At 34.0% G+C, this 26,988-nt stretch overlaps 1 protein-coding gene across 8 annotated transcripts; it reads right to left on the reverse strand.

The window, feature by feature from the left end:
* Positions 1-17: 17 nt before the first annotated feature.
* Positions 18-25,911, reverse strand: LOC129797986 (constitutive coactivator of PPAR-gamma-like protein 1). Of its 8 annotated transcripts, XM_055840912.1 has the most exons (10): positions 25,636-25,878; positions 25,266-25,564; positions 24,745-24,955; positions 18,013-18,909; positions 14,444-14,634; positions 10,020-10,571; positions 4,754-5,381; positions 3,856-4,330; positions 258-423; positions 18-194 (listed from the first exon to the last, which is right to left on the reverse strand). In XM_055840912.1, exons 3-10 carry the CDS (start codon positions 24,926-24,928, stop codon positions 57-59), a joined length of 3,231 nt encoding a protein of 1,076 aa, XP_055696887.1. In that variant the 5' UTR covers positions 24,929-24,955; positions 25,266-25,564; positions 25,636-25,878; the 3' UTR covers positions 18-56. The 8 variants fall into 8 exon arrangements, with proteins under 8 accessions (XP_055696887.1, XP_055696885.1, XP_055696884.1 ...); XM_055840910.1 differs by lacking the exon at positions 25,266-25,564 and having other exon boundaries at positions 25,857-25,911; XM_055840909.1 differs by lacking the exon at positions 25,266-25,564 and having other exon boundaries at positions 3,856-4,351; positions 25,857-25,902.
* Between the last annotated feature and the right edge of the window lie 1,077 nt (positions 25,912-26,988).

The raw sequence follows: 26,988 nt of genomic DNA on the forward strand, positions 1-26,988 counted from the left end.
AAAATGAAAATGTTTCATTTTCTTTTTTTCTATCTGTATGCGTGTGTTTGTTTTTTTTAATTGTTAACAGGCACATCTTCTTGTCCTTTCTGCCCAATCGCGGAAGTTGCGGAGCCATTTTCCTCCAATTTCTTCTCAATTTCTCCTTTACCCTGACTACTTTTCAACTTGACATCAGTATCACAACTGGCGGACTTTATAGAAAGGGCATCATGTGAATCATTCGTACCATTAACACCATTTTTATCAAGCTTTACCTCTTTTTCGGCTGCTCCAGATGAACTTTCGGCTGGTTTTGCATCTGAATCTGTTGTAGCATTCCCATCTACTTCGGCCTTCTTCTTCTTCTTCTGCTCACTCTCTTCCTCCTTGAGGATCTCGTCACACATCGAATTGGCCAGGTCAGATGCCAACACAGTTGTCCTGTTACACCAAAGAGAAAGGAATTCCTTTCTTAAAATTGTTTCTTATGGCTCCGGCATACCTTTTACACCAGAAAAATTTCATAAGATCAAAATTCACATCCATTTCTTTTTTTAAAGTTTTGCATGTCTATCCTTTCGAAAGACACGCGAATTTTGATTTCTTCAAATTTTCCTGATATAAAAGGTACTCTGAAGAGATTAGAGTTTCAATTGATTGCAGCAATTATTGTTGGCTGCAGCAGATTTTAATAATAAATAATAATAATCAAATTTAACAAGTAGTATAAAACAGAAATCATAAATTTTTAAACTTAAAAAAAAAATATTAGAATATTCTCAGTAAAGAAAAAAAAAACGGGAAAATTTAGAAATCATAAATACGAATCATCTTGACAACTCAGATTGCTTGACAGAGATTTCTAGACAAATGTGCTTTATGGTGATATTCCAAAGAAGTTCTGAACATTGTTTTAACACTTTACTGTTCCCAAGTGCTTCAGCATCATCGACTTTTCTTTGTGCTGGTTCCTGTCTCGACTATTGTCCCCGGTTCTCGCCGTGTTCTAAAACCACCAAAGCAGTCATGACAGGCACCAATAAAAAGAAAAGTTGGTAATGCAGAAGCACTTGAGAACAGAAAAGTGCTAAAACAAAATGTTCATTTTTCATTGGAATAAAGCGTGTCCTGGATTTAAATGACAAGATTTCGACATGAAGTTACTCACAATAGGAATTGAGTTTTGTTTCGATTTTTTTTGACGTTTCAAGAGAATTTCATCAGCTTTTTATTTCTGAAAAAAATATTGAAAAAGGTTGTATTTTGGCTGAGAAAAGTGATAAAAATGGAGAACCTGCGCAAATTGATCGTGGACACGTACCTAAAGAAATATAAATAGTATTTTAATATGTACTATAGTTTTTTAATGAGAGTCATTTGTCTTCTTCTCTTTTAAATTCGGGACACGCTTTAGCACCATTACTCATGTCAATTTATTTACATATCCAATTGGGAAAGCGTGAAAAACACCTCTAGCGAGAGGGGAGGGGGTCATCAAAGACCATAAGACGATATCTCTCACGTACCGTTTGTTTTTTTTTTTAATAATTAAATAAATTAACCGGTATTTAACAGATTTATTACCGTTTAATACTGTATATTTCTGTACAATTTCTGTTTTGGCATCTTCTCATTTTTGGATATGTTTTAGAGATTATCCAGGCGAAAATTTCGTCCTTATACGAAAATACCGTTGAATCATTCGTAACGTATTTTCAAGGACAAAGGTTAAAAAAGATCTACGCCTTATCTTAACCGAATGGTATCATGTTTGACATCGTTGGAAAGGTCTTGGAATTCCAGACAACCATTAACCGAGTTCAATCGATTATGAAGCGGTAATGAACCGGTTTATAACCTATAACTATTTTTATCCGAAAATAACTGGTATTGCTTCTAAGCTATTTTAGGCTGTGTTTTAAGTACTTTATAAATCGGTTCAAATCGGTTGTGAACAGGTAAACTTAATGCAACACCAGGCACTTTTTACAAATAATACCAAAAAGAAAATATTGAAAAACAAAAAAAAAACAATTTGATTTTAAAACGCTTAAATGTCAAAATATTCAAACATACACAAACAGAGCTTTCGAAGACGGAGATTTTGTGAGCTGAATCTTGAGCAGAAATGCACAGAAATAAAGCTCAGTGTGGGACTTTTATTTCGAAATGCAGGTTTCGAAAAAAAAATCTCCTGAATAGATGCCCCTTTGCGGGGATTTTGATTCGAAACCACCATTTCGAAATAAAAGCTCCAAACTGAGCTTTAGTCAAGTGTACTTGTGTCTGTCAAAAATAATCCAAAAAAGAGACTTTCTTACTTCTTGATAATTCCGCAAGGTGACTGAGGTACATCCTGTTCGAATTTCTAAGTGCTCAAGTGTCAAAATGTGACGGTATCCACATTGTTGTGAGGAAAAAAAAACAGAACAACGACTTTTACTGTTCTTGCCCCAGAATTTAATCACTCCCTAATCACTGAGTAACTCTTTTGTCAGCTTTTAGTGTGATATTTGATAAATTTTCCCCATCTTGTTCGAAAATTTAGTATGAAAATTTGAAATTGAATCTGAATTCTTCGAACATCAACAACTTTTTGTGCAAATAGAGTTCCATTTACCTTTTATCCAAGACACTAATGGGGAATCAAAATCTAATTCTGTTTGGGCTCGAAAGTTCTGTTTGTATTCGAATGTTTCGAATTTTTCGAATGATGATTTCTTTTAAATTCCCCATTATAAAAAAGGCTTTAGGGGAGAAAGTGCCCATATTTCTTTTTTCCGAGACACACATCTCTTACAAAAAGTAGGTAACTGGGTATTATTTCGAAAAATTCAAAAAAGTTATCGAATTAATCCACTCTGCAAGGAAAAACTTATAATTTTTAAATTATTCCAGTTTTAGAATATTTCGTCCTGGAACATCTACGTTCGAAAATCATTTCTATGTCGAATTTTCGAAGATCAAAGTTTAACCACTTTGGAGGGCCTATTTTTCAACCGATTTGCTTAAATTTGGATTTTTTTTTGAAAGATCTTGAAATTTCCAACCCGACTGCGTCGTACTTAATCGGTCATGGATCGATATAGTACCCGTAATTGATGTATCTTTCTCAAATATTTTTTATTTGTTTGAAAGCTTGTGACACGGCTAGAAAATAAACGGTAAGAGATATCGACTTCAGGTCTTTGACGATCCCCTCATGAATCAACATTATCTAGGACAGTCTTTTTTCCCCACTCCCTCAAAAACCATGTTTTTTGGTTTATTTCGAAAACGGCTCCTACAATTTGTTTCATTTTCGAATTTCGAGAAATCGTCAATCAGAGCAATTGACACTCAAATCATCCAGTTTTTTCTCAATGGAGACAGGAAAAATTCCTGCCTCCGCCCAGAATCGAACTGGAGACCTCTCGTTAACTAGGTTTAAGTCGTTAAATTATTTACCTTTCTCGTATTTACTTTTTCATTTGTTCGTATGCTTCTTACTCATGCTAAAATATTGTAAAACCTACTGTACTTATGTAACCTTACTTTTCTTCCTAATAAATTTATCTAGTACAACACTAATTATCTCGTACAACGCACCATTTGCTTATTTATCCGAGACACCTTTGTCTGGTTCCGCTCGTAAAATTGACCTCAAACTCTAGAGAAAAGTACTTAATTTTGTTTAAAGTTCTCGTAAGTCTTAATTTCTATTCAAGTCTATTTTAACTCAGGTTGAAAAAAACACTCAGAAATTTTGTTCAAAGTTATACGAAATATTCTTTTCGGAATGAATAAATTTTAATTCAAATTGAGAAATAAGTATGTTGCCCTTTATCATAAAAAATCAAAATCAATAAATAATAGAAAAAAAAAATAACTCACCCATTCTGGAGTTCAACAGTGGAAGATTCCAGTGAAACTTGATTCAAGTTCTCAGTCAGTTCAGCCACTTCATTCTCCGTTGCAGCCTCATTGTTGGTGTTCCCGTTGCTGGCACCAGCTGCTGCAGCATCATTCTCTGCCTTTGGCGCCGTTGCCTTTGAAGATTTCTTCTCCTTTTTGGTCTTGCGATTCTTATTGCGACTCACCTTTCCACCATACGGATACCCAGCAGCCCCACGTCCACCACTGACACCCTGATGATGGGGCACAGTCACTTGACCACGATGCAACCGACTGCCCGTAACACCCTTTGTGCCACGTCCATTGACACCAAAGCGCACAGCAGCATTCCCGGCACGACCTGGAATACGCACAGATCGACCAGCATTGCTACTGTTGGCATTCTGATTGCCCCCAAGGGCTGGACGCATTTGAGCAGCACTACCACCAGCAGCCCATGAGCCCACAACAACTCCTGCAAATCCAGCATACAGTTCTGAATATAATTAATGTGGAAATCATAAAAATTGAAATTTCTCCAATTTATTCTTCTCATTGAAGACAAAGTTTGATTGATTCCTTATCTTTCTGTTACTTTATCAATTTTTCCTTAATTAGCAAATTCTAAAGACATTTTGTGTACCGATTTTAGAACAAAATCAACTGAACATATTTCGGAAAATCATTTGCAATCCAAAAACCGTGAGCCATAAATTAACCATAAAGATAAAAATCAAATAAACTGTCTAAAACCCGTCTAAACATAAATCACACAAATCGTGATTGATAGATGACTGATAATGAGGCAATGAAAGCGGTAATTGAAAAATCAATAGACCATCAATAAATCACACGAAGAGCATAAAAATCGCTGTAATAAAAAAAGTCACAAACTTACCTCCAACTTTCAGCTGATAGCCCTTCTGGTGTGCCCCATTGCGAGCATTGGCGACTCCGGCCCTCTGCTGTGGATACATCCCGCCCGAACCACGTCCTCCGCGCATTGCAACTCCCGCTGTTCCAGCATCCATTCCCGAGCCGGCAAGAACACGGGATGTGAGTGGAGCTCCGTAGTAGGGAGCCCCAGTGGCAGCCACGGCTGAGGAATAGTAGCCACTGGCGTCGGCAGATGCCTGTGGAATGTTGGCCATCTGATGCAGTTGTCCCTTGCCAAAATGCTGTGGGAGATTTGTCGGTGGTGGCTGTGGCAGGAATCCCGGGCGATACATTGTGTGATCAATGTGAGCTGGCAGGAGATAGTGCTCAACATCCTCGAGGATGGCTTTGCGGAAGCGCTCAATCTTGAGCACAATCTCAATCTGATCGTCACAGAGTTCCCGGAGACTCTGGACATATGTGGACATTTTCAGTTTGAGATGGAAGAGTTTCCCATCGAAGAACAACCATGGATTTGTCATCAGCCATGGCAGAGGGATTCCACAGGCATCATTGGCCAGGGAAGCCGTCTCTACACCCTGCATAAACAACGTGGCCAAGTAGACACCGCGCAAATGGACACATGGTAGCTGCAAAAATTACATAGTCTTTGATAACTCCGCACAAAATCCACAGGGAAAAAATTATTCGGTAAAATTTTTCGCAAATGTGAATAGGAGAAAGGCTCATAATTTTGTCCAGTTTCTTATTTTGGACACTTTGAGGATAAAATTGGACACTAAAAATAAATTGATTAAAATGATGGATTTTTATTCCAATATTTGATGAACAATGAATTCTATCTAAATATTTGTTCTTTTTGGAAGATTTTAACACTAAATACGTTAAATTTTGAATATGATTTGAGTTGAAATTGCTTTGTTGAAAATTCAGTGTGAGCAATTGCTTACGAGAAATATGATAGAGCTTTGTATTTACTTCAGTCTTATTTAGCTGTGGTGATGTACTAACAATGTTTCTTCGCTTTTTTTCAGTGATATTATTAAATATTCATTTATTATTGTGTTGATTCACATTAATGGTGATTTGTACATTTGACCTGAAGTGAGATTTGCCTTGTGAATTACGTTTTTCGTGTGAAAAATGGGAAATTTTCTACGAGGTTTACCATTGAGGTTATTGTCCTTATTTTGGACAGGTGTTTTTCTCACGAAATTTCGTGAAGTTTTAGCTTTTGTGATGACTAGGATGATCTCTACGAACGAAATGTAGTGAGAAATGCCTTGAAAGGATCCCGGAAAGGCCAGGGAATTTCCATCGTATTTGTTCGTAAATTTGTGCCAGACAAACAAAAATTTACGAACAAATGACAAAATTTTACGAACATTTACGAACAAATGTTTGTAAAAGTACAAAAAATGTTCGTCAAATGATCATTTTACGAACAATGTTTGTGAAAAATGTACAAACTTTTACGAACTTGTTTGTGGATTATACGATTCACGAGCATTTCGTAATTCTCCCATAGGAATTCACAAACATTTACAAACAATTTTACAAAATATTTTTTTTTGTGTACAGTAGACTCTCACTCAATCGGTTCTTTTTCAATCGGGCACAAAATTTTGTTGACAATTTTCACGTTTAATTATGAAGCTAATTCGCTCAAATTCGCTGTAGTTCTTCCTATTTTATCGTGATTATTCATAATTGAGCGCTTTTTGTGGAATTTACAATGATTTCGACGCTTAAATCACTCGATAATTCGGACGACATTTTGCCCCAAATGTCCAATTGAGAGAGAGTCTACTGTACTTACGAAATTCTCGTAAGTACAGGGGACCCCGGGATTATGCATATTTTCGGGACCGCGAAAAAGCGTGCGAAACGGCTCTATGCATATCTATCGCATTTTTGTTTTATTTCTTCAATTTTCTTATATTATTTTCACCAAGTGCCACCGAGTATGAGATAAGGTAATGCGGTAATGGAAAATTTGCGTAAGAATTGCAATGAAAATGCGAAAATTAACGAAATACGGTGAGGCTATGGCTAACATTTTATCGTCAATGTGATATTCTGTCCTTAATCGAAAAGATATATCGACAAACGGCTTTCGGCAAAGGTTAAATGTCGATGAGCGGTTAGAAGGTGATGTCGGTGATGTCAGATCCACCGCAACTCCTTCCGCCACTTTGGATCACCCCTAAATTTTGTTTTCTCAATAACTCAGCCCCTATAGTATCAATCGAGCTCAAATTTTAGTATGTTATAGCTGGGCCTAAGACCTTTCGATCTGTACCAAACTTAAGGTCATCCGACCCTCTAACCCGAACTAGAAGGTTTCTAATTATGAAAACTTGAAAAATTTTGGTATTTTGCAAAGCTCTCGTAGAACTACAACTCCTTTGACACCCCAATTTCATCCGATTTAATCGGAGGTTCGATTAATCGAAAAATCGATTTTCGAAAATTCGATTTCGAATATTTCGAAAACTTGACGATGCTTTTTCTTTAAATTTTAGTATGTAGTAGCTGAGAGCTGCTGACATCGAGGCTCTTCCAACGGTGGGTCGCACCTGTCCCCACACCATCCCAATGTACCTCGACACTTATTATATCCTAATGGACCGGACTCCATCTCTAATGTTTGTTCACCGATTTTAGTAAACTTTTTTTTCTTTTGTTGGCTTTCTGTACTCAAAATAATTAAAATACAATATGACCAATGATAAGCCCAGGTCGGCTAGGTGCTTGCAACTCGGAATGCGTGAAAATTCGATTATGAGTTGAATTTTGGGGTTAATGGCGCACCTTTTCGATCAAGAAAATTATATAAAGTCAAAATTCATATCCCTTTCTTTCTGAAAAGCTTTGCATATGTCTATTCTACTCTGTTGTACTCTTCTTCTTCTTTTAAACATAAACCTAAATTAAATTTAGTTCAGTCCAAATTTGAGTTCGATAGAGTGGGATAGACTTATGCAAATCATTTGAAAAAGAAAGGGGCGCAAATTTTGATTTAATGATATATTACCAATCTAAAGGTGCACCGAAGGCATAAAGAATCACATCAAGCCAATTTTATCAAATTCGACTGACAAGACAGTTTACTCTACGCGATTCTTTTCAGCTAACCATAAGTTTATCTGGGCTTATTTCGAAGATTCGAAGATTCCAAAATATATTCAAAAATGAAAATAAAATCTAGGAGTCGTTTTCGAAATATTTTGGCGTGTAAGGATGGGGTGGTAGGGAGGATAAAAGCTGTCCTAGATAATATTGACTTATGGGGGGGGGGAGGTCGTCGAAACCAGAAGTCGATATCTGTTACCGTTTGCCCACTGGCTGTGCCACAAGTTGAAAAACTGGATTATATAACTGCTCTCTCTTTGAGTTCGAGCAGCAAAATCTTTAAGACTTAAATTATCTACCCGGTCTTGTATGACACAAAGAGATATTTAAAATTTACTAATTTCACCCAGTCAGTGGTGCAGTGATACGATTTTTTGAATTTCGGAAGATGTCAAAAAAATCTAGGGATCCCACGGCAAACGGATATCAGATTTGGGATTTTGAAAGTACCCTTGATTAAGTTCCATCAGTTTTATAAAACAGACAAAAAGGTTAACCTTTCAAAGACAAGAAAGTTTAAAATTGAGGGTCAGAAAAAATCATTTTTCCGCCTTTTTAGAGCGAAATATAACTTTAGATGGCCATAGGAAAAATTTAATTCTTGAGTCACCGATGACCCAATCGTCCTTAAAGGGTTAATTAAATCAATTTTTTAATCAATTTCACGAAGATATTTAAAATTTCATAATTTCAAAGATAGTTAAGTGCAAAAGATTAATAATATATTTTTTTTAATTTTTAATTTATTGAATTAAAAGTTTCACTTTGTATTAAATACTCAATAACTTTTGTAATGGTGCTATTCCAATGAAAACCGAACATGTTTTTTTAGCACTTTACTGTTCTAAAGTTCTTCTGCATTATTGACATTTCTTTGTGTTGGTTGCTGTCTCGACTATATTCCTCAGTTCTCATGACCATGTCACATATAAGATTAATATTAAAATTAATACTTTCTGAACTGCGAGAATGTCAAAAAAAAGATAGCAAATGTTTTGTCTTGCCTCTCTCTCGTGTTTCGCGCGAAAACTGACCGAATCACAGTTGGCACGCATGGAAAATTGTTCGAATTGCCTGTCATACGATTCAGAAAGCAATTAATACGAACAGTAATGTCTTACTTAGAGTTGGTAAATTTCAAGAAATTTCCGCCTAAAGTAGGTGGCCACTACTGTGAAATTTCTGAAATTTTACCATCTCTGATCTTACTCATCGTATTACTCCACTAGAGTGTACTCTTTCTAACACACGTGATTTTCCATTTGAAATTTGTATACTATATACCTCTTTTTCCGGCTTTTATTAATATTAATATTAATCTTATATGTGACACCGCGGTCATCGTGTTTGAAAACCACCAAACAACCGTGACAGGAGCCAATACAAAGAAAAGTCGATAATGCAGAAGCACTTGAGAAAAGTAGTGTTAAAAATGTAAATTTTTTCTTGGAATAGTACTATTATTTAGATTTTCTCAGAGGGGTGACATTAGCTCTGAAAAATGCGACCAGTTTTAGTGTAATTTTTTTCCTGTTTTCGTACACATTTCACGAGATATCTCCAAAACTACGTAGGTTGTCAATTTTGGGTTTTCGGTTGCCTCTTCGTTATTAAATTGGCTTTTGTTTTGTATTTGTATTATTTCCTAATTCATTCTACAATGACAGAAAATAGCTAATAAACTCAAGTTTTTTCGGCACGCTAGAAACTTATGGAAAACATAGGAAACGTCATGCCCCTGGATTTTCTATTGAAAACTAGATCAGTTGTCTCTCTAAATCAGAGGCGTGCAAGAACCATTGAAACTGAATAAACGTCAAATGAAACATGTACGTCAATGGTCAAAACGCTATCAGAATAAATTTATTTTGACGTTTATTCGGTTTCAACGGTTCTTGCACACTTCTGCTCTAGATAAATTGCAAAAAATCTAGTTTAATATTTCAGGGACGGAAAGAAATGTAAAATCCTTCAGAAAATCATTATTTGCTAAAAAACTAAGGATAATTATATTTCAATTTTCGGGTAATTTTTCTAATTGCAAAATTTGGGGAAAAATATCATGGGAGTTTCATGGTATAAAAAACAAGAAAAGGAAATTGAAAAAGACTAAAAAAGAAAAGCAAACTTACCACCAATTCTTGTGTGTACTCAACATTGAGCAATTGATGTGAGAATGCTGTAGCCAGGAAGGCATCCAATTCTTGACGTGTCAGCATACTTTTGTCAGGATCTGTAATCATATACCGCAAAACGCACGCCATCACCAACATATGCTGCGGAACATATCCCCGATTGAGCATCAAAAGCGAATCCGATCGCATAATTGTGAGGAAGGCCTTCATTCGGCGCTGCTTATCTTCAAATGCCATACCAAACCAGAGACGTTGCACCGTTGGAACGGCCCATGGCAATTGGGTGGCCTTCACCATTTCTGGCTTCTTATATTCATTCTGCGGTGTCCATATCCATTCAGATATAACAACATCGGGCTTTGGAGCATTTGCACCACTACCACCGCTGCCACCGCTACTTCCAGCAGCATTCGTTTGATTCTTATTTGTCTTTGAACACAGATATCTTTGGTGGTATAAGTTGAATAGAATGGCGTAAATCATTTGACGAGCAGGACGATAGAACAAATGAACAGATGGAACATCACGGCTTTGTTCGTCTTCTAGCACCTATTTTTTTTTAGTTTGTTTGTTTGAGGAGGAGGAGGAGGAAGAGAAAAAATATAAATTGGCAATTGCTGGCAATTCAGGCTAAACATTGAACATCAGAGAGACATTATTGTGATAAAGATTGTTGTTACTCATCATAAAATATGTACCAACAATGAGATAAAATGATGCTGCTCTGTTGAGAAACATGTGAAATGTACTCTCTTTTACAGCAGCTATTACTTCAGCATGGAAAAAAAGATCACTAGGTCACAGAGAGAGAGGTCTTCTTGAACCCATCTAAAATTGCACTTTTCTTCTCTAGAAAGGAATTTTGTATAACGTGAAAAAAATCACACTTTAACATTTAATGCTAATCATAAAATTTCATCAAAAATTCAAGCTATAATAAATATGTCTAAGCGGAAATATGATATAATTATTTTATCGCTGCTCAATGCCGTTTACCTTAATATAAAAAAATCAAAGATTTCTATACATAAGAAGATTGAAAGATAGCCTAAACACGATAGAAACGTCAAGCATTGTAAATTCTATAAAATTCGACTTGTGCATTTTTATATAATTCTCAAAAAGAGAATGAATATTCGGCCTTCAGTGGTGACATAATTTCATAACACCAGTAGATTAGCCGCGCTCGTCTTAACTTTTTCCAAAGCGTAAGACATCTAGCAGGTCACTTAACTTAATCACTTCAATATATACAAAATCGCATAGAAGATATTTAGGAGAACTGTGTCAAATTTCGGACACCTTGAATGTAACTTCGGCCAAGCAACTAAATTAATTTAAATTATTGATTAACTCCACGAAAAGTCAATGATGTTTTTCTTTTATAATGTAATTAGGGTAATTTGTCTAAAGCGAGACAGTTTGGAAAGTTGGACAAAGCAGTGTGGAATGTGGGACACTTTTCTAAAAACTTGATAACACTGTGCAACGATGCTTTTGTCCCTGGGTTCTCATGCTATTTTTTCTATTGCTAGGGTCAAATTTTTTACGAAAATACTTATCATTTTGATTTCATTTTGTTTTTGCGCCTGGAATCTAGGCAAAACCGTTTTTGCCGTTTTTTGATACTTGGGTGCCTATATTTCTGATTCTGCTGAACCGATTTATTTCTCACTATGGAATAATTTGGTCTCCTTTACATGCCCGATAAATCCTCTGAACAGATGAAGTTCGTACAACTGACACCAGGGGCGCTGTAGTCTCAAATATGTCAGAAAACATGGAAAAATCGCAACTTTTTAGCAACTTTGATCAAAAATATCTCGAAAACTAGGACTGTCCCTAACAATCTGTTTTGTGGGTTTGATAGAAAATTTAATCAGCTACATTTTCGTTCCTGTACAACTTTTCTCTCAGATTATTTTTTAACTTCGATATTGAGGTTCAAACGAAAAATAAGCATTCAGCCAACTAAATAAAACCTTCACAACAAAAGGACATACATCCATTTAAAAAGTGAATAAAAAATATTTGCGAAATATTACATTTAAAAGGAGAAAAAAGTGATTTAATTTCGCGTTGCTTTCAAAACAAGTTTTATGAAATCTTGGACAAGTTGATTTTGTGAATGAATTTGGTGGTTTTGTACAGTGAAATCCTATTAACAAGGACGACAAAAATCCTTAAGTACCCAGAGAAATAGTTGCAACAGCAGTTAGCAGCTGATAAGGAGAAAATCTCCTGGAGAAAGGCTGCAAAGATTTCCAGATTCCGAAGACCACTTTTTCTGACAGAATGGATAGTAAATATCGCAAAAAACATCTGGAGAAAAACAAGAGGAGCCTCTACAGAACTCTCAAAGCAAGTGAAAAAGGACCTGGGCGGATTGGGTATCCAAATGTGCTAAAAAGTTGCATCCGATATAAAGCAATAACTGCTGGACAACGCGAGGCGTCTGTGAAATTTACAGAACCTCTTTTTGGTTGGACGTCCAGGAAGTTCCTGGTAATTAGGATTCCTCAAGTGTTACCCGGACATTAATGAGGGATTAGCATAACCATCCAATGTACAATTATACGCAGAAAACCCTAAACCTTTCCAAAAGTTTTTTTCCACTTTCCAAAATTTTGTCCATCTTTTCAAAATGCGTTGTTTTTTAATTTGATGGAATATTCCAATTAATTGGTTGAAATATCTGTTAAAAAACTGTTAAGATTCTGTTAGAATATTTCACAAGCAATCTCATGATGCAAAGAAAATGAAAAAAAAATTTAATCGGTTTAAAAATGCATTTGAAATTGAACTTGAAGTGTCTCCCTTCCCAGCTTTCCACAATCCACCCTAACTAAATATTAAACTTACTCCGTGAGGCGTTTCGAAATTTTCTATCACTGTTTGCATGCAAAGTAGTCCCAAACAAGGTGGCCGAAATTCCACTCAAAGTTGCGCGAATTTTTTCGCGGATCTTCGCGAGACACTATTTTTCGCGGGGCGCGTATTTTTCGCGCACTTTCGCGAGGCGCGAATTTTTTCGCGCACTTTCGCAGAGCGCGAATTTTTCGCGGATTTTAGTGGGGCGTGCATTTTTTCGCGGGGCTCATATTTTTTGATAGTTGATAAATTTTCCCCACTTCGTTCGAAAATTTAGTATAAAAATTCGAAATTGAATTTGAATTCTTCGAACTTCAACGAATTTTGTGCAAATAGAGTTCCATTTACCTTTTATCCAAGACACTATTGGAGAATCAAAATCTACTTTTGTTTAGGCTCAATATCGTCCACTTGTTTTACTTTTCAAAATTCAACAAACTTTTAATTCCTTCACTTTCTAGAGGTAGTAATAATTAAAAAAAAAACATAATGTTGTAAAAAAACACTTAGAAGAGTTCCCAAAAGGCAAAAGCTTGCTGTCCGATATTTCAAACAAAGTGGACGATATTAAAATATTATATTTTTCAGTGAACTTTTTTTCACATCACATCAGTGGAAGAAAATACGGATTTAAGTTAATTAGCTCTAAATTGTAGCACTTTTTCCACTGATAAAATTCCCATAATTGTTTCACTTTTTGCTTAGCAAACTTTTTCTGAAACTCACTGTACAGTGTGTATTCTTAGTATACCCTATTACTGAGCTTAAGGAAATCCAACACGTAATTTGATAAACGTAATACAATGCCCCATTTCTAAGAAATTACATGTAGGCACAAGAAAAAAAACAACAAAAAAGAACAAATGATTAAAGAGGACAGAATAAGTTTTTTTTCATGGCATCAAAAGACTTTAATATATCTTCAGCAAAATTCAATTACACCTGGAAAATATTTTCTGCTGGTCTTTTCAAATGTACAAAAAATCAATAAATTTGAAATGACAAAAGTTTTCTGGTTTTCCGCTTTTGCAAACACCAAGAATACCTCTTTCATTGCACATTTTCAATATACCCCAGCACCGGAAAATGCACTAATAAATTTATATTTCCCTTCTCTCTTTTTAATTACATTCCCATTGATTTTAGATTTCCAAGAAAATTGCATTGGAGTCATATTGCAAAAAAAAAAACAACAGTAAATAAATGAAAAATCAATAGAATGCAAACCAAACAATTGCTTTGCAAAAGTATAATTCTGTGTCTTCTCCATTTTTATCCCATAAATTTACATTTTCAGCTTCAACGGCAAATGGCTTAAATTAACTTTGCTTGACATTTGAGTGGCTTGTATGTGTTCAATTTTCCTCAACGTGCTTCTCTCTCTTTGCGGACTTTAAACTTTTGCCCAATGTAAACAGAAATATGGGCAGAAGGAGAATTCCTCGAAGGTCTCTTCTTACGACAATTGGGATAACATAATTTCGTGTGACCTCTCCTTTTTGCGAGAAAAAGATAAGGGGAAGGCCAAAGAAAAGTGAGAATTTTCTTACCTGTGGCAAAACAATGGACTTCTTGGTTAAAAGCTGATAAATTTTTGAATCCATCATGCCACGTTGATGACGGTTCAGTGAAGTTTTTAGCACCTCGCCGGGAAGCGTGTAGATAAAGTGTCCACCACTGGAAGTACTCACTTTAGTGCTACTTGCATTTGTGCTGGGCTGACTTCCATTTGCATAGGATTCTATTGGACAAAAAATCAATTGTTGGACCCATATTAAGAAAATTATTTTAAAATATATTAATAAATGATTGGAAATTAAAAAAAAATGTGATTATTAAAAAAATTAGAAACTTTTATAATATTTAAATATGAATTTTCCTTAATATTTGAATAGCTCAAACAACAGTAAATTTTCAGAAAATCATGAAAAAATGTTATTTATAAATAACTAAATTTTAGACAGATTTCTTTTAAAATTATTCCAGGATTAATTAATTTTTATAAATTAAGCATAGACACACACCATATTCGGTCAAACCAAATACTCAAACCGCAATTAGAAGAATAATGTAAAAAAAAAAACAAACAAAATATAATAGAAAATAACATCTTAAAAATTCTAATAATTTCTGTAAGTTCAATAGTTAATTTGAAAACAAAAACAGAAAAAAATTCCTTGAAGGGTATGGGAGCAAATTATTTATACATTTTCCTTAAGAATAGTAAGTTTTAATTAATTTTTTTGGTTTTCTTTTACAACCTTTTCGATAAACACAAATAAGTAACAGAATAATTTTACTAAACTATATTAAATTAGAAAATAAAGTAAAACAGAAATTTCAGAAATTTGATGATGAATTCTAATACGTAATTTTCATTGTTTTATATGAGATTTTTTTTTTAATTTTTAGCAAAGACACTATCTAATATGATTATCTTTTAATCGGTAAAAATAGAACGGGTGTAAACACAAGTAGATTTTGATTCTCCAATAGTGTCTTGGATAAAAGGTAAATGGAACTCTATTTGCACAAAAAGTCGTTGATGTTCGAAGAATTCAAGGTCAGTTTCGAATTTTCATACTAAATTTTCGAACAAGATGGGGAAAATTTATGAAATAATGCAATAAAAAGCTCGTAAAAGAGTTATTAAGAAGTATTCAGAGAGTATCAAGAAGTGTTTTTCAAGGAATGTCTCTTTATTGGCTTTTGAAATAGATTTTCGAATTCTTCAAGATCTTCTTGTGGATGGTAAGAATACCGTACTAAACGAAGGAAACTTAATTGTTCCCTAAATAAAATTAAACTTAATTTTTAATAAATATTATTATTTTTTCCGATTTTTTTTTAGCCAAGACACACTCAAAATGTAAGATTGAAATTTTTAAACAAGAAAACTTGTAAGAATATCGTTTTAAAAGAAGTGAAAAGGACTAGGGTAAGTGTGCCAAATTCCGGCCAGCTTGCAATTTCGGCCAACTTTTTTTGTTCCTCGAATTCCCATGAACTTTTAGATTTTACGTATTCTAGAGATTATACAATGCAAAAGAATAATAAAAAATGTAGCTTCGACAAACGAGATGACGTGAAAAAGATATTGGAAGAATTCCCGAAGGGCAAGGAAGTATGAGAATGAAGGTGGCCGAAATAGGGCACCATAACTATGTCTATATTTTTATTCATTTTAAAATGTATTAAGAATGATTTTAGAGTAAATAAAGACGGTAAACTCTTTACAAGGTTCCCAGCAACACTCTTTTAGAAGAATGAATAAAAAAAAACTCAATTTGTATTTAAAATATTACATTTCAAACTTGAGACTTTGACGCTTGCATGCAACTATGCCGAAATTTGGCACACTTACCCTATTACTTAATAAAAAAGACGTTTTTACATAGTTTCCATTATTTTTCCCCAAATCTTTCGGATTTATTTTAATTTTAGCGAAGACACACACCCAATGTAATTTTCTACTAACCGATAAAAATAGAAAAATACCATATTATACGAAAATAACACAATTGTTCCTTTAAAAAAATCATTTCAATATAATTTCCACTGAATTATAATATTTTATTGATTTTTTTCAATTTTAGCGAAGAAAAAATCAAAACTAAAGTTCTTACTAACCGGTACAATTAGGAAAATAACATAGAAATAAAAGGAAAAAATTATTCCTTTAAAAAAACATTAAATAAACATTTTACATTTTCATAAAAAAGATTTATATAATTTCCAAAGGATTTCAAATTTGATTTGAATTGAATTGAATTTATTTCATCTCATTCTTGATCTTGATTCCAACCTCCAGGACTAAACGATAGAAATGTCCTTTCTCTGGTTGTATGCTTCGATTTTACAATATGTCTTTTTTTTCATTTCATTGGGGCTAGGCCAGTCAAAAAGAGAGAGCTCTTTTTCTCATTTTTTCGGATTTCTCTTAATCTTAGCGAAGACACACACCGAATTTGATTTTTTACTAACCGGTAAAAATAGACAAATACCATATTATACGAAAGGACACATTTGTTCTTTGAAAAAACATTTAAACATATTTTCTAATTTTTTCGGTTTTTCAATATCAAGTGAGATTCTTTTTTTTCAATTTTAGCGAAGACACTTTCAAAATTTAAATTTTTATTAACCGGTAAAAGTAGAAAAAATACTGTATTAAATGAAGGGAAAATAATAATACCTTTAAAAAATATTCAAACAGAACTTACATTAAATCTTATTATTTCTAAATTTTTCAGATTTCTTTCAACTTTCGCGAAGACACATAAAAAATTAAGTTTTTAGCAATTGGTTTAGTTACAACCATTCCATATTATACAATAAAATACTTAATTTCGTCTTTATTTAAATTTAATTAAAAAAATATATTTCATTAAATAAGAATGACTCGGTACACTCAGCAGATAGCTGAGTCATTTTTATCAACATTAACCAATTTTCATCACATATTCTGAATATTCTGAACGATTCTGGACGATATTCTGAAATATTCTGAACGACATACATACCCCGAACTGGAAAATTATGAATGAAAATCAAATATGGATAAACTCTTTAAGGGGTAACATTTACCAGAACACCCAAAATGAACTATTTTTTCTGTAAATATTTGTGATTGTGCTAACACTGAGAAAAAAAGAGCGTGCGATTAACATTTTTTCCTCATAACTTTAACACTTTTTAGGTGTAAAAATACATCATTTTTTAATGTTAATTTTACACCTTTTTAAGGGTAAAATTAACATGAAAAGGGTAACTTTAACCCCTAATACACCTAAAAAGGGTAATATTTACACCGATTTCGGATCAATACTGCAGGGTAAAATTAACATTTCCGGTATGTTATTTTAACTTTTTCGGATTTCTCTCAGTGTAAGTACCTAGAACGACTAATATTATTGAAAGTGTGCCTAAAAAAATATTTCCAGCTTTTGAATATGAGAAACAAAGATTGAAAATATAAAAGAATATTTTCGAGAATATAGTAGAATTTCCAAAATTTCTCATTTGTTAATTAGCCAAGACACACACCAAAAATCAAATAACCAAACCACATCAAAATTTAAAAAAAAAATAATAAATAACGAAATAAAAAGAAACTTACCACTTTCATCCACCAAATTGTTCACATCGCTTAGAATCTTCTTCGCAACTTCGTCATTTTCACTTGTTTCCGATGCCATCGGCATGGAATCATCGCCTTTAACATTCACCTCGAAGGAGATCTTCTTTTTATTGCCCAAATATTTCTTGACTGAGAATTTGCCTTTGCGCTGATAATATTCAATAGACTCCACAATTGCCGCTGAATGATCAGCTAAATTGAGATGCTTGATGAATTCATTGGTGTCATTTGTGGGAGAATTCCTCACAATTTCAGCAATCTTGCGGATTTTTCCCTCAAAATCCCCACTAACATCAACACCCAATTTCTGATAGATACTCTTGAGTTGAGCCTCATCCAGCAATACATAGCCACCAAGCAGAACAGCCACAAAGGGCAAATGATCTGCTGTGAGACTGAGACTTGACAACAATTTCGATACACTGTATTCCTTCGTTTCCAGTGATCCCTTGTACGACAGCCTTAAATCATGCGAACTGAAGTACCTGCTGCAATTGGCAATGATGTAGTCGGGATGAACACCGAGAATCCCATCGAGACGATGCTCGTGAAAATATTCAATAACTTCCATTGTGTGATCATGGATCGTCTGAATGACCTGAATATTGATATTGCGCATGGCATTTCTCAAGCACGTTCGCAGCCCCGATGGGGGCAACCACCAAATTTTTGGCGGTGGTGTTCCAATCATACGAATGTGTTTCAACACTGAGATTGTCTTCTGGCGATAATCATTGCGTTCGCCCTCAAGTCTCTTATTCTCTCTGAGTGTACCGTCGAAAAAAGCAATTATCTCAATTTGAGCTGTACTAAATGCATTTGCAAGTAGCTGAACAAACTGATACGCTCGATTCCATTGTCCACCACATGCCCAGTCTAATATACCGTGTTGTGTATTATTGATGGGGAGAAAATAGAGAGAGAAAGAGAAACATCGTACACTCATGAAATACTATACAATTCATTTCTGAGAAAACTTAAGATGCAAATCTACAAGATAAGCCACATTGTAGCAATGATTCTGTGAAATTAATATTTATTGCAAAATGGAGGTAGTAACAAAAACAGAGATAAAAACAATGAAAACTTGAATTTGAGGCAGAGATTCTATTGGTACATTTGCTAGTATTTTAGAATAATATCGTAGAACAAAATAGACTTATTTTCGAAGACACAAATCTGTCAGCAAATATTTCTTAAAGCCAGTTTTTTTTCATAATGAATCATACACTGAGAAAAAAAGAGGGTGCGATTAACTTTTTTTCCTCGTAATTTTAACACTTTTTAGGTGTAAAAATATATCAACATTTTTTAATGTTAATTTTACACCTCCTTTTAGGGTAAAATTAACATGAAAAAGGGTAACTTTAACCCCTAATACGCCTAAAAAGCATAATATTTACACCAATTTCGGATAAATAATGCAAGGTAAAATTAACATTTCCGGAATGTTATTTTAACTTATTCGGATTTTTCTCAGTGTATGATAGGGGAATGTACTCTCCCTTCGAACGTTCACGCCTTCACTGAGAGAAATACGAAAAAGTTAAAATAACATTCCAGAAATGTTAATCTTACCCTGCAGTATTGATCCAAAATCGGTGTAAATACAACCTTTTAGGTGTATTGGGGGTTAAAATTACCCTTTTTCATGTTAATTTTATCCTTAAACAAGTGTAAAATTAACATTAAAAACTGTTGATATATTTTTTACACCTAAAAAGTGTTAAAGTTCTGAGGAAAAAGGTTAATCGCACCCTCTTTTTTCTCAGTGTTCGAATAATGCGAATTTTCTTTTAGTTTTCCTAAGAGACTTACACATTTCAATTAAATATTATTTGGCTTATCATCAATTGTTGATAATTCCATCATAATTTAATGTAATGAAAAACAAAAAATTCACAATATTCGAAGGCATGAACGTTCGAAGGGAGAGCACTTTCCCCTACATAACGTTACAGATGAAAATTTTGGCATCGAGCTGCAATATTTTTCTATGGAGCTTAGAAAGTTTAGCTCAACTCCAACTGTTTACAGTCGAGTTCCTCAAATTTGAACGACGACGGTTGAGTTCAAAATGTAAAATTTGAGGTTATGTGAAGAAATTTTTGCGTAGAGTCTGAATTAGAACTATTTTTCTCTGGTATTTTCTCATTATTATCGTATTATATTAACTTCCGCAACAAATTCCATATATTTCACAATAAAATTACATTAATTGGGTAGAATCATCCCTTTTGGCCATGTAAGCACTTTTGGCCACCTAAAGTAAAATCACATTGTAAGGCAATTATGAGTTTATTTAGAACAAGAAAATGGGTCTTATTTCGTGACCTCTAATCTAACCAATCAGAAAACCATATTTGATTTTTTATTGACTTGATTAATTCTAAGCTATTGAAAGAAATTCTCGACAAGGTAAACAATCACTAAAAAAAACATGGGATTCTTAAGAAACTTATTAATGTAATGTTTGCATTATTTCATATTTTTGATGAAAATATTTGATGTTATTCAATGAAAGTCCATTTCTTAATTAACTAAATTTTATTGTGATATCATCCTTAATAAGATTTTCTAACAAATTAAATGAAAATCGGATGTGGCTAAAAGAGCTTACTTTTTTCGGCTGTGTAAGTACTTTTGGCCATTCATTTTCTCATACATTTTACACGTGGCGCACCTCGCGGATTTCAGTAAAAACAATCGTGACTTTTGACTGATTTTTACATCAAAAATAGAAAATGTGCAAAAGTCGTTCAAAATACTCTTAATAATCACATAAAATTGGTGTTAAATTAGAATAGTACTTGTGCTGTGTATTTGTGAAAGTTTTCGAAAGCTATTTCTTCTGTTATTTTATTAAAATTATATTTGGAACAAGTGCCAAAAATCCTTACACACAATGGCCAAAAGTGCTTACAAAGTGGCCAAAAGTACTGAAACATGCATAGTTGCATAAAATGCATTTTTCACTAAGATATCCAAAAAAAAAATTTGGGAATTCTCTTGGATTATGAGGAAGAAACGGCTTTAAGGTATCTTTGTACAAAATTTCATTTTATTTAAATAAAGATTATAAAAATTACAAGCACATGAAACCTTAAAGTGGCCAAAAGTACTTACTCCACCCTATATTCTCTAAAGCTAATTTTCTTAATTTAGGTTTAGGGAAAGTGCATTTCACGTGAATTCCGTTACGTTTTCGAAAATTTTGTTCAAATTTGAGGGGTGAGAAATGTCTTCTACACCCCAAAAATGTTCAAATTTGAGGAACTCTACTGTAATTTCTGTTATTAAATTGAGAACAGTTACTAGCGCCACTAGCGGGAGATAACAACGCCCTCATGCGGTGGAAAAAAATTCCAGAAATAGTAAATATCCTCGGAATATTGTTGCTGTCATTAGCATAAAAAATTGCCTCTTCAAGAAAATAAAACTAATCAGTTCCCTCAAGATGGAAAAGAAAGAAATACCAGTGATAAGCCCAGATAAGCCTATGGTAGCTGAGATTCTTTACAGGCGACTTCGGAGTGCTTGCAACTCGGAATGCGTTTTGATACAATTGCCGATCGAGCCATCTGTTCTCAGTAGTCGAAATGGAATAAATTTACTCAACGTGATTCTTTATCCCCAAAATTCAACTCACAAGAGAATTTTCACGTATTCCAATTTTAATTTATTTAAAAATGACTCTGGCACATCTTTTAGATCAGAAAAATTTCAAGAAATCAAAATTCATGTCTCATTTTGAAGATTTTCTTAACATCGCCTTTCTGTCATGTTTTATTATTTTTGTTCTAGGATAGAAAACAAGAAATTTGCCTCAAAATTCCTATTTTATTACGTACACAGCATTTAAGAGCTTTAGGTTGGCCCTCAGGTATAAAAAATAATTGTTAGGAAAAGGGACTAGGACAAATATTTTACTAGATTACTACGCTCAGCCACGGTCATAAGCTCCAGAAAGTTGTGTGAGTAATAAAGGAGAAGTTTCAGGTCAAAATCCTTGTTCTTTATTGTAAGAAATTTCTTCCAAAAAGTAATTTTTGACAAAAATTGTTCCCAAAGAGTAGAGCTGGATTGGATATTGATAGCACACTTTAAAAGTTATTTCTTTAGAAATTTGAGTCCTTCGAAAACCAGGCTAAAGCGGTTGTCAGATTGAAACTTTAACACAGTTTCCAAAGATCACAAAATCTTATATAGCAAGCAATTTCATAAATTTTTCAGAATTTAATGAATCATTTTCTTCATCTTGAAAATTTTGATTGATAATAAATTAGAGAAGTTAAGCCACATGGCTAAGCCTTAAATCTGAAGTACGTATAAAACTCTAGTCTGAACTCTTAAGGCGGTCTTCAGAACTAAAGTTTAGTCATAGAACTTGAATTTTCTAATTATGTCTAAATTTTTAGGAAAGTTTTGACTGTGACTTTCATATAAAACGTAAGGTGGTGACATTACTTGTGGCCTCTGCGGCCTGTCTTTACTTATGGCCTCCTCGCAAAAAAAACTTTATAATGTCAAAAAGAGATGTCGGTAACCTTAAAATTAAAAATATTTGACACACTTTTTTTTTGGTTGTCAGAACCATTTTTTGACAAAAATTGAGACATGGCCGTAAATAAAGACAGGCCACAAGTAATGCCGCCACCCTAATTGATTAGCCTGACTTTGAAAAACCACTGCAATTGAATTAATACCTTTAAGAACTCGGCTAAATTTCAAGCGTAATATGGGCTTTTTACGAGCTTCCGACTTTAGGTTTAGCCATATGATTTAATTGTTTAATTTAATTGTTTTTAGAATTTAGATATCAAAGGTAAATGTTCCACAAATGTGGTAAATTAGTGTATAGGGAATCCCGGCTTAAGTGAAAACGGATTGAATGAATTTTGCAATTTTTCTGTGTCTCTGGAGTGAATTCGCGGGCTTTTTTCTGTCCCGAGAATTTCTTTGAAAACGGAATTCCCTGTAGTTCATCCATAGGGCTGAACTTTAGATCTGGAGGTCAATTCTGAATATCTTTTTGGTAATATGTTACATAATTTTCATTAAAAATGTAAACCCGAACGGAATAATTTGACGAGCTCAACGCTGAAAACCTTGTAAAACCCATAAAATGCCGTCTTCAGATTTAAGATTTAGCTATATAAGGAGAAGGTTTTCAGGCTTCGCACACATTCTGCCTTCGGACATTTTGTATTTTTTTTTCTTAAGCTAAACATTTTATGAAAAAAAATGATCAGGTTCATTAAAGGAATATGGGAAAAATATGAAGTGTTCGAAGCCAGGGTGTGTCCGAAGTCTAAAAGTCTTCCCTTACATGACTAATTTTTTAGCAAGATTTTACTAAAAATTTTTGGTTATGTAAAATCATTGCAATTGCTTGTTGTTCTTAAATTATAGACTCACAAAAATGGAATAAGCCTCTAGCCTGAGATTGACACAAAAACCTGAATAGGGGGAAACGCGCTACCTTCGGACGACTTAAGCTTCGAACAACTCATTTTATTTCTATGTTCTTAATGGATTTGACCCATGGTTCTTTTCTAGAAATTTGAGGCATTGGACTAGCTATTAAAATATAATATTATAATGGACTAAATTCATTTAATACAGACATGTGCTCGTTAAGTCGTGTATTATCGGAAATTTTGTGTTGATAATTTTAATGGAAATTACAGATAGCCATACTGGTAACACTAATTCCGCTCATTCACGGTGCCATGATAAATATTTTTGCGCCAAAAACACATAACAGACATAAAAACTCATATAGAAAGAAATTGTCTTCTTGATATCTTTGTCGGAAGACGGATAGCTGTTCACTACACACCCTTTTACTTGAATCTTGCAGAAATACAAAGAAATTAAATGCAAATATCACTTCAAATGAAAAGTTCTTAAATCGCTCGCAATTCAACTGTGAGAGAGATAGACACAAATAACTCACTTTACAAACGTCTGGCGGCGCTGCGATTGCAAAAAATCTCTGAAATGCGACAAAATATTTTCTTCTCTATTTTATCCTTATTAGCAGGTCGTGCCCCTTCTTGTAATATGTACTTTTGCATTCCTTATTAACCAAAACAGTGTTGTACAAAAGGGTTTTTCTCAAACCTATCCTGAATTTTAGGACAGCTCAAAAGAATATGAGTCTTCCAGCTCAAAATTTCATCCCAATGTTTTTGTTGTAATATCGACAAATATTTACAATTAACCCAAATAACTGTATTCAACTAAATTATTAAAAGGATTTTCTTGTGAAAATGACTTAAGTCTAAGGAATTAAACAATTTTCACATTAAAAAACCTCTCATTTTCTCTACGTGAATTTTCGCGGCATTTCGAAGAATGCCAACAGGCACCACCAAATTCTCTTCGGCTTTTCTTTTAGCTCAGGCCTGATTTAAAACATATCGAAAAAAATTAATTGTTTGAAGTATTAATCGTCCGAAGTTAGCGTGCTTTCCCCTACAATTTTTTATTAAATTTAATAAAAACGTTAAGATCTTGATAATTAATTACGCAATAAAATCTTCCCTTGTAACCAAAAAGTAACCATCAATAGATTGTCTCAACTCTTCAGTCACTTGCAATATCAGTGACTTTTTCAGAAGCCCCAACAAATGTACCATAAAAAAATCTCTGAAGAAATTAAAAGCCATTCACCAAAAATTTGAGATGTAAACAAACAAAACTTACCCGAATAATAGCCTCCGTAGAATCGATCTAAGCAATCCTCCATATCGAGTGCCAGTCGAATTTTTCCATTCTTCTGCTTGGACTTTGCATTTCCGGCCGCTGGAACAATCTTCAGTAGATCCACTGCAACGCTCCCACCCTCGATTTTGCCCAAGAAAGCGTGCAAATCCGTTGCATTGATCATTTTCTAAGCTCTTTTGCACTCACAATTCTGCAAGAAAAAAGGAACAAACAGCCGAGCAATAGCCCAAAAGGCCATAAATCAATACGAGAACGGGGAAGCCATTACACATTTTGCATGTAACCGGTAAGTCACATGGATGCGCTTTGGACAGAGAAAAATCAACACTTTCACTGTAAATCTCACTCAGGGATCATCATTAGATGCACCAAAGCGTGCCCTAAACCCAATATTTTACTCTAATGGGGCATTTGATGGGGTTTTACAGGGGCAAAAGGGGATCAATGAGGTGAATTTAGGTGTCTCCCTCCCTCAGAAGAAAAAAAAAGCTCTAAATTACCTTCCTGGAACAAAAACAATCGATAACAAAAACTAAAGCACTATCGATATCGCGGATAATTTGTGCCCGAATAGAGAACAGCTAGAGAGGTAGTTTTTCACCCTCCCTCTGCGGACTTTTCTGCCGTTTAATTGTCTGCAATATTTTGGGCGATAAGAAGTAATTCCCGGAATGAGATTCTTGGACGATGAAATGGAGGAAAAAAGTAGATCACTAGCAAAAAGTCTTCTCTATCATTCACTTTTCAACCTCTAAACACTTGCATTACCCACAACTATTGCCAATAGATAAGGAAAACACTAAAAATAGAATGATATCATTAAATAATAGACTTTTTTTCTCTTTCTCAGAAGTGCAGGAAAAAAAAGACCTCTGAGAATTTCACATTTTCTCACTCTTGACAACCAAAAAGTGAGGTTAGAATTTTTCACTCAACCAAAATGCAGAATTTGGCAATAACTACACCACAAATCCCTAATTCTTCAGCATCTATCTATCCTTTAGCCTCTCATTCACACCTCAATTAACTTTTTATCCCCAAATTTAAGGTACTTAATAGTTTTTTCACGATTTTCAGCAAAATACACTTACCACATTAAAAAAAAAACCTCACACAGCATTTAATCGAATGGTCGATGAAGCTGTCAGTTGAAAAATTCCACTGAGCCGCCGCGACTATTTTTGACGGCTCACAATCCAATCTGGCAGCACCTTCTCTTCCGCCAGAAATGAACAAAAAATAAAGAAATTTCTCCTCATTCTTATCTCTTTGTCGTGCTAAGCTTTCATTTATCAATGAAAATTTCTATAACTATGTTAAAAATCTTTTTGATGATTTTTCTGTTTGTAGAACGCGGTCAATTTTTTTTTAAAATAATTATCCGTTGAATTTTGAACTCCGTGGAGCTACCCAGCTGAACCCAGCTGTTCAATGGTATAGTTTTGTTTTGGTACGTGTACTGGAATTTTCGCGCGATTTTTGCGGCAGATATCGCAATATATTTTAATAATTTTAATATAGCATAAATTAAGGAATATATAATAAAAATGTAAATGCTTCTGGCTGAGTAGAGGAAATTGCGCTACTTTCGGACGATTTATGCTTCGAAATTTTTTTTTGAATGTGTTATAACTATCACATTAGGGGAGACTGGGGCAAAAAGTAACAAAACGGATATTTTATTTTTTTACTTTACAAGCTACTCGAGCGCTTCAAAAACTTCTAATTAGCGCAGTTTTATAGGAAATTTACCGCTCTACAACTTTGTGAAAGTAATTTTCCTCTATTTTGTAAGGAAATATATTTATCGAGCCATTTTTTAAAAGGTATTTTTGTGATCATTCTCAAAAATGCTGGGGCAAATAGTATCAGGCATAAGATACTATCACATTTTTATTCGCTTTATTACGGAATTCTGTAAATTTAAGTAAACTACCTAGATTACATATTTTCACAGGAAATTTATTCTTCTACTCTACACCTTTTTAAAACACCGTTTTCTCTGCGAGAAAAGTGAGAAAACGAGAAAAGCGCTTTTCAAGCTATTTTAGGAAAAAAAACACACAAAAGACTGCAAATCGTTTGACGAATACAAACAATAAGCGGCGAGACATGATAATGACGTTTCTTTTCGCCGTGAGACATCAGAGGGCTAATTTTTGAAACTCTCACTCGCACCCGCGACGCGAGCTCTTTAGTGGCCGAGAGAAATTGACTCGCACA

Source organism: Phlebotomus papatasi, chromosome 1 (assembly GCF_024763615.1).
Source record: "Phlebotomus papatasi isolate M1 chromosome 1, Ppap_2.1, whole genome shotgun sequence".
NCBI lineage: Eukaryota > Metazoa > Arthropoda > Insecta > Diptera > Psychodidae > Phlebotomus > Phlebotomus papatasi.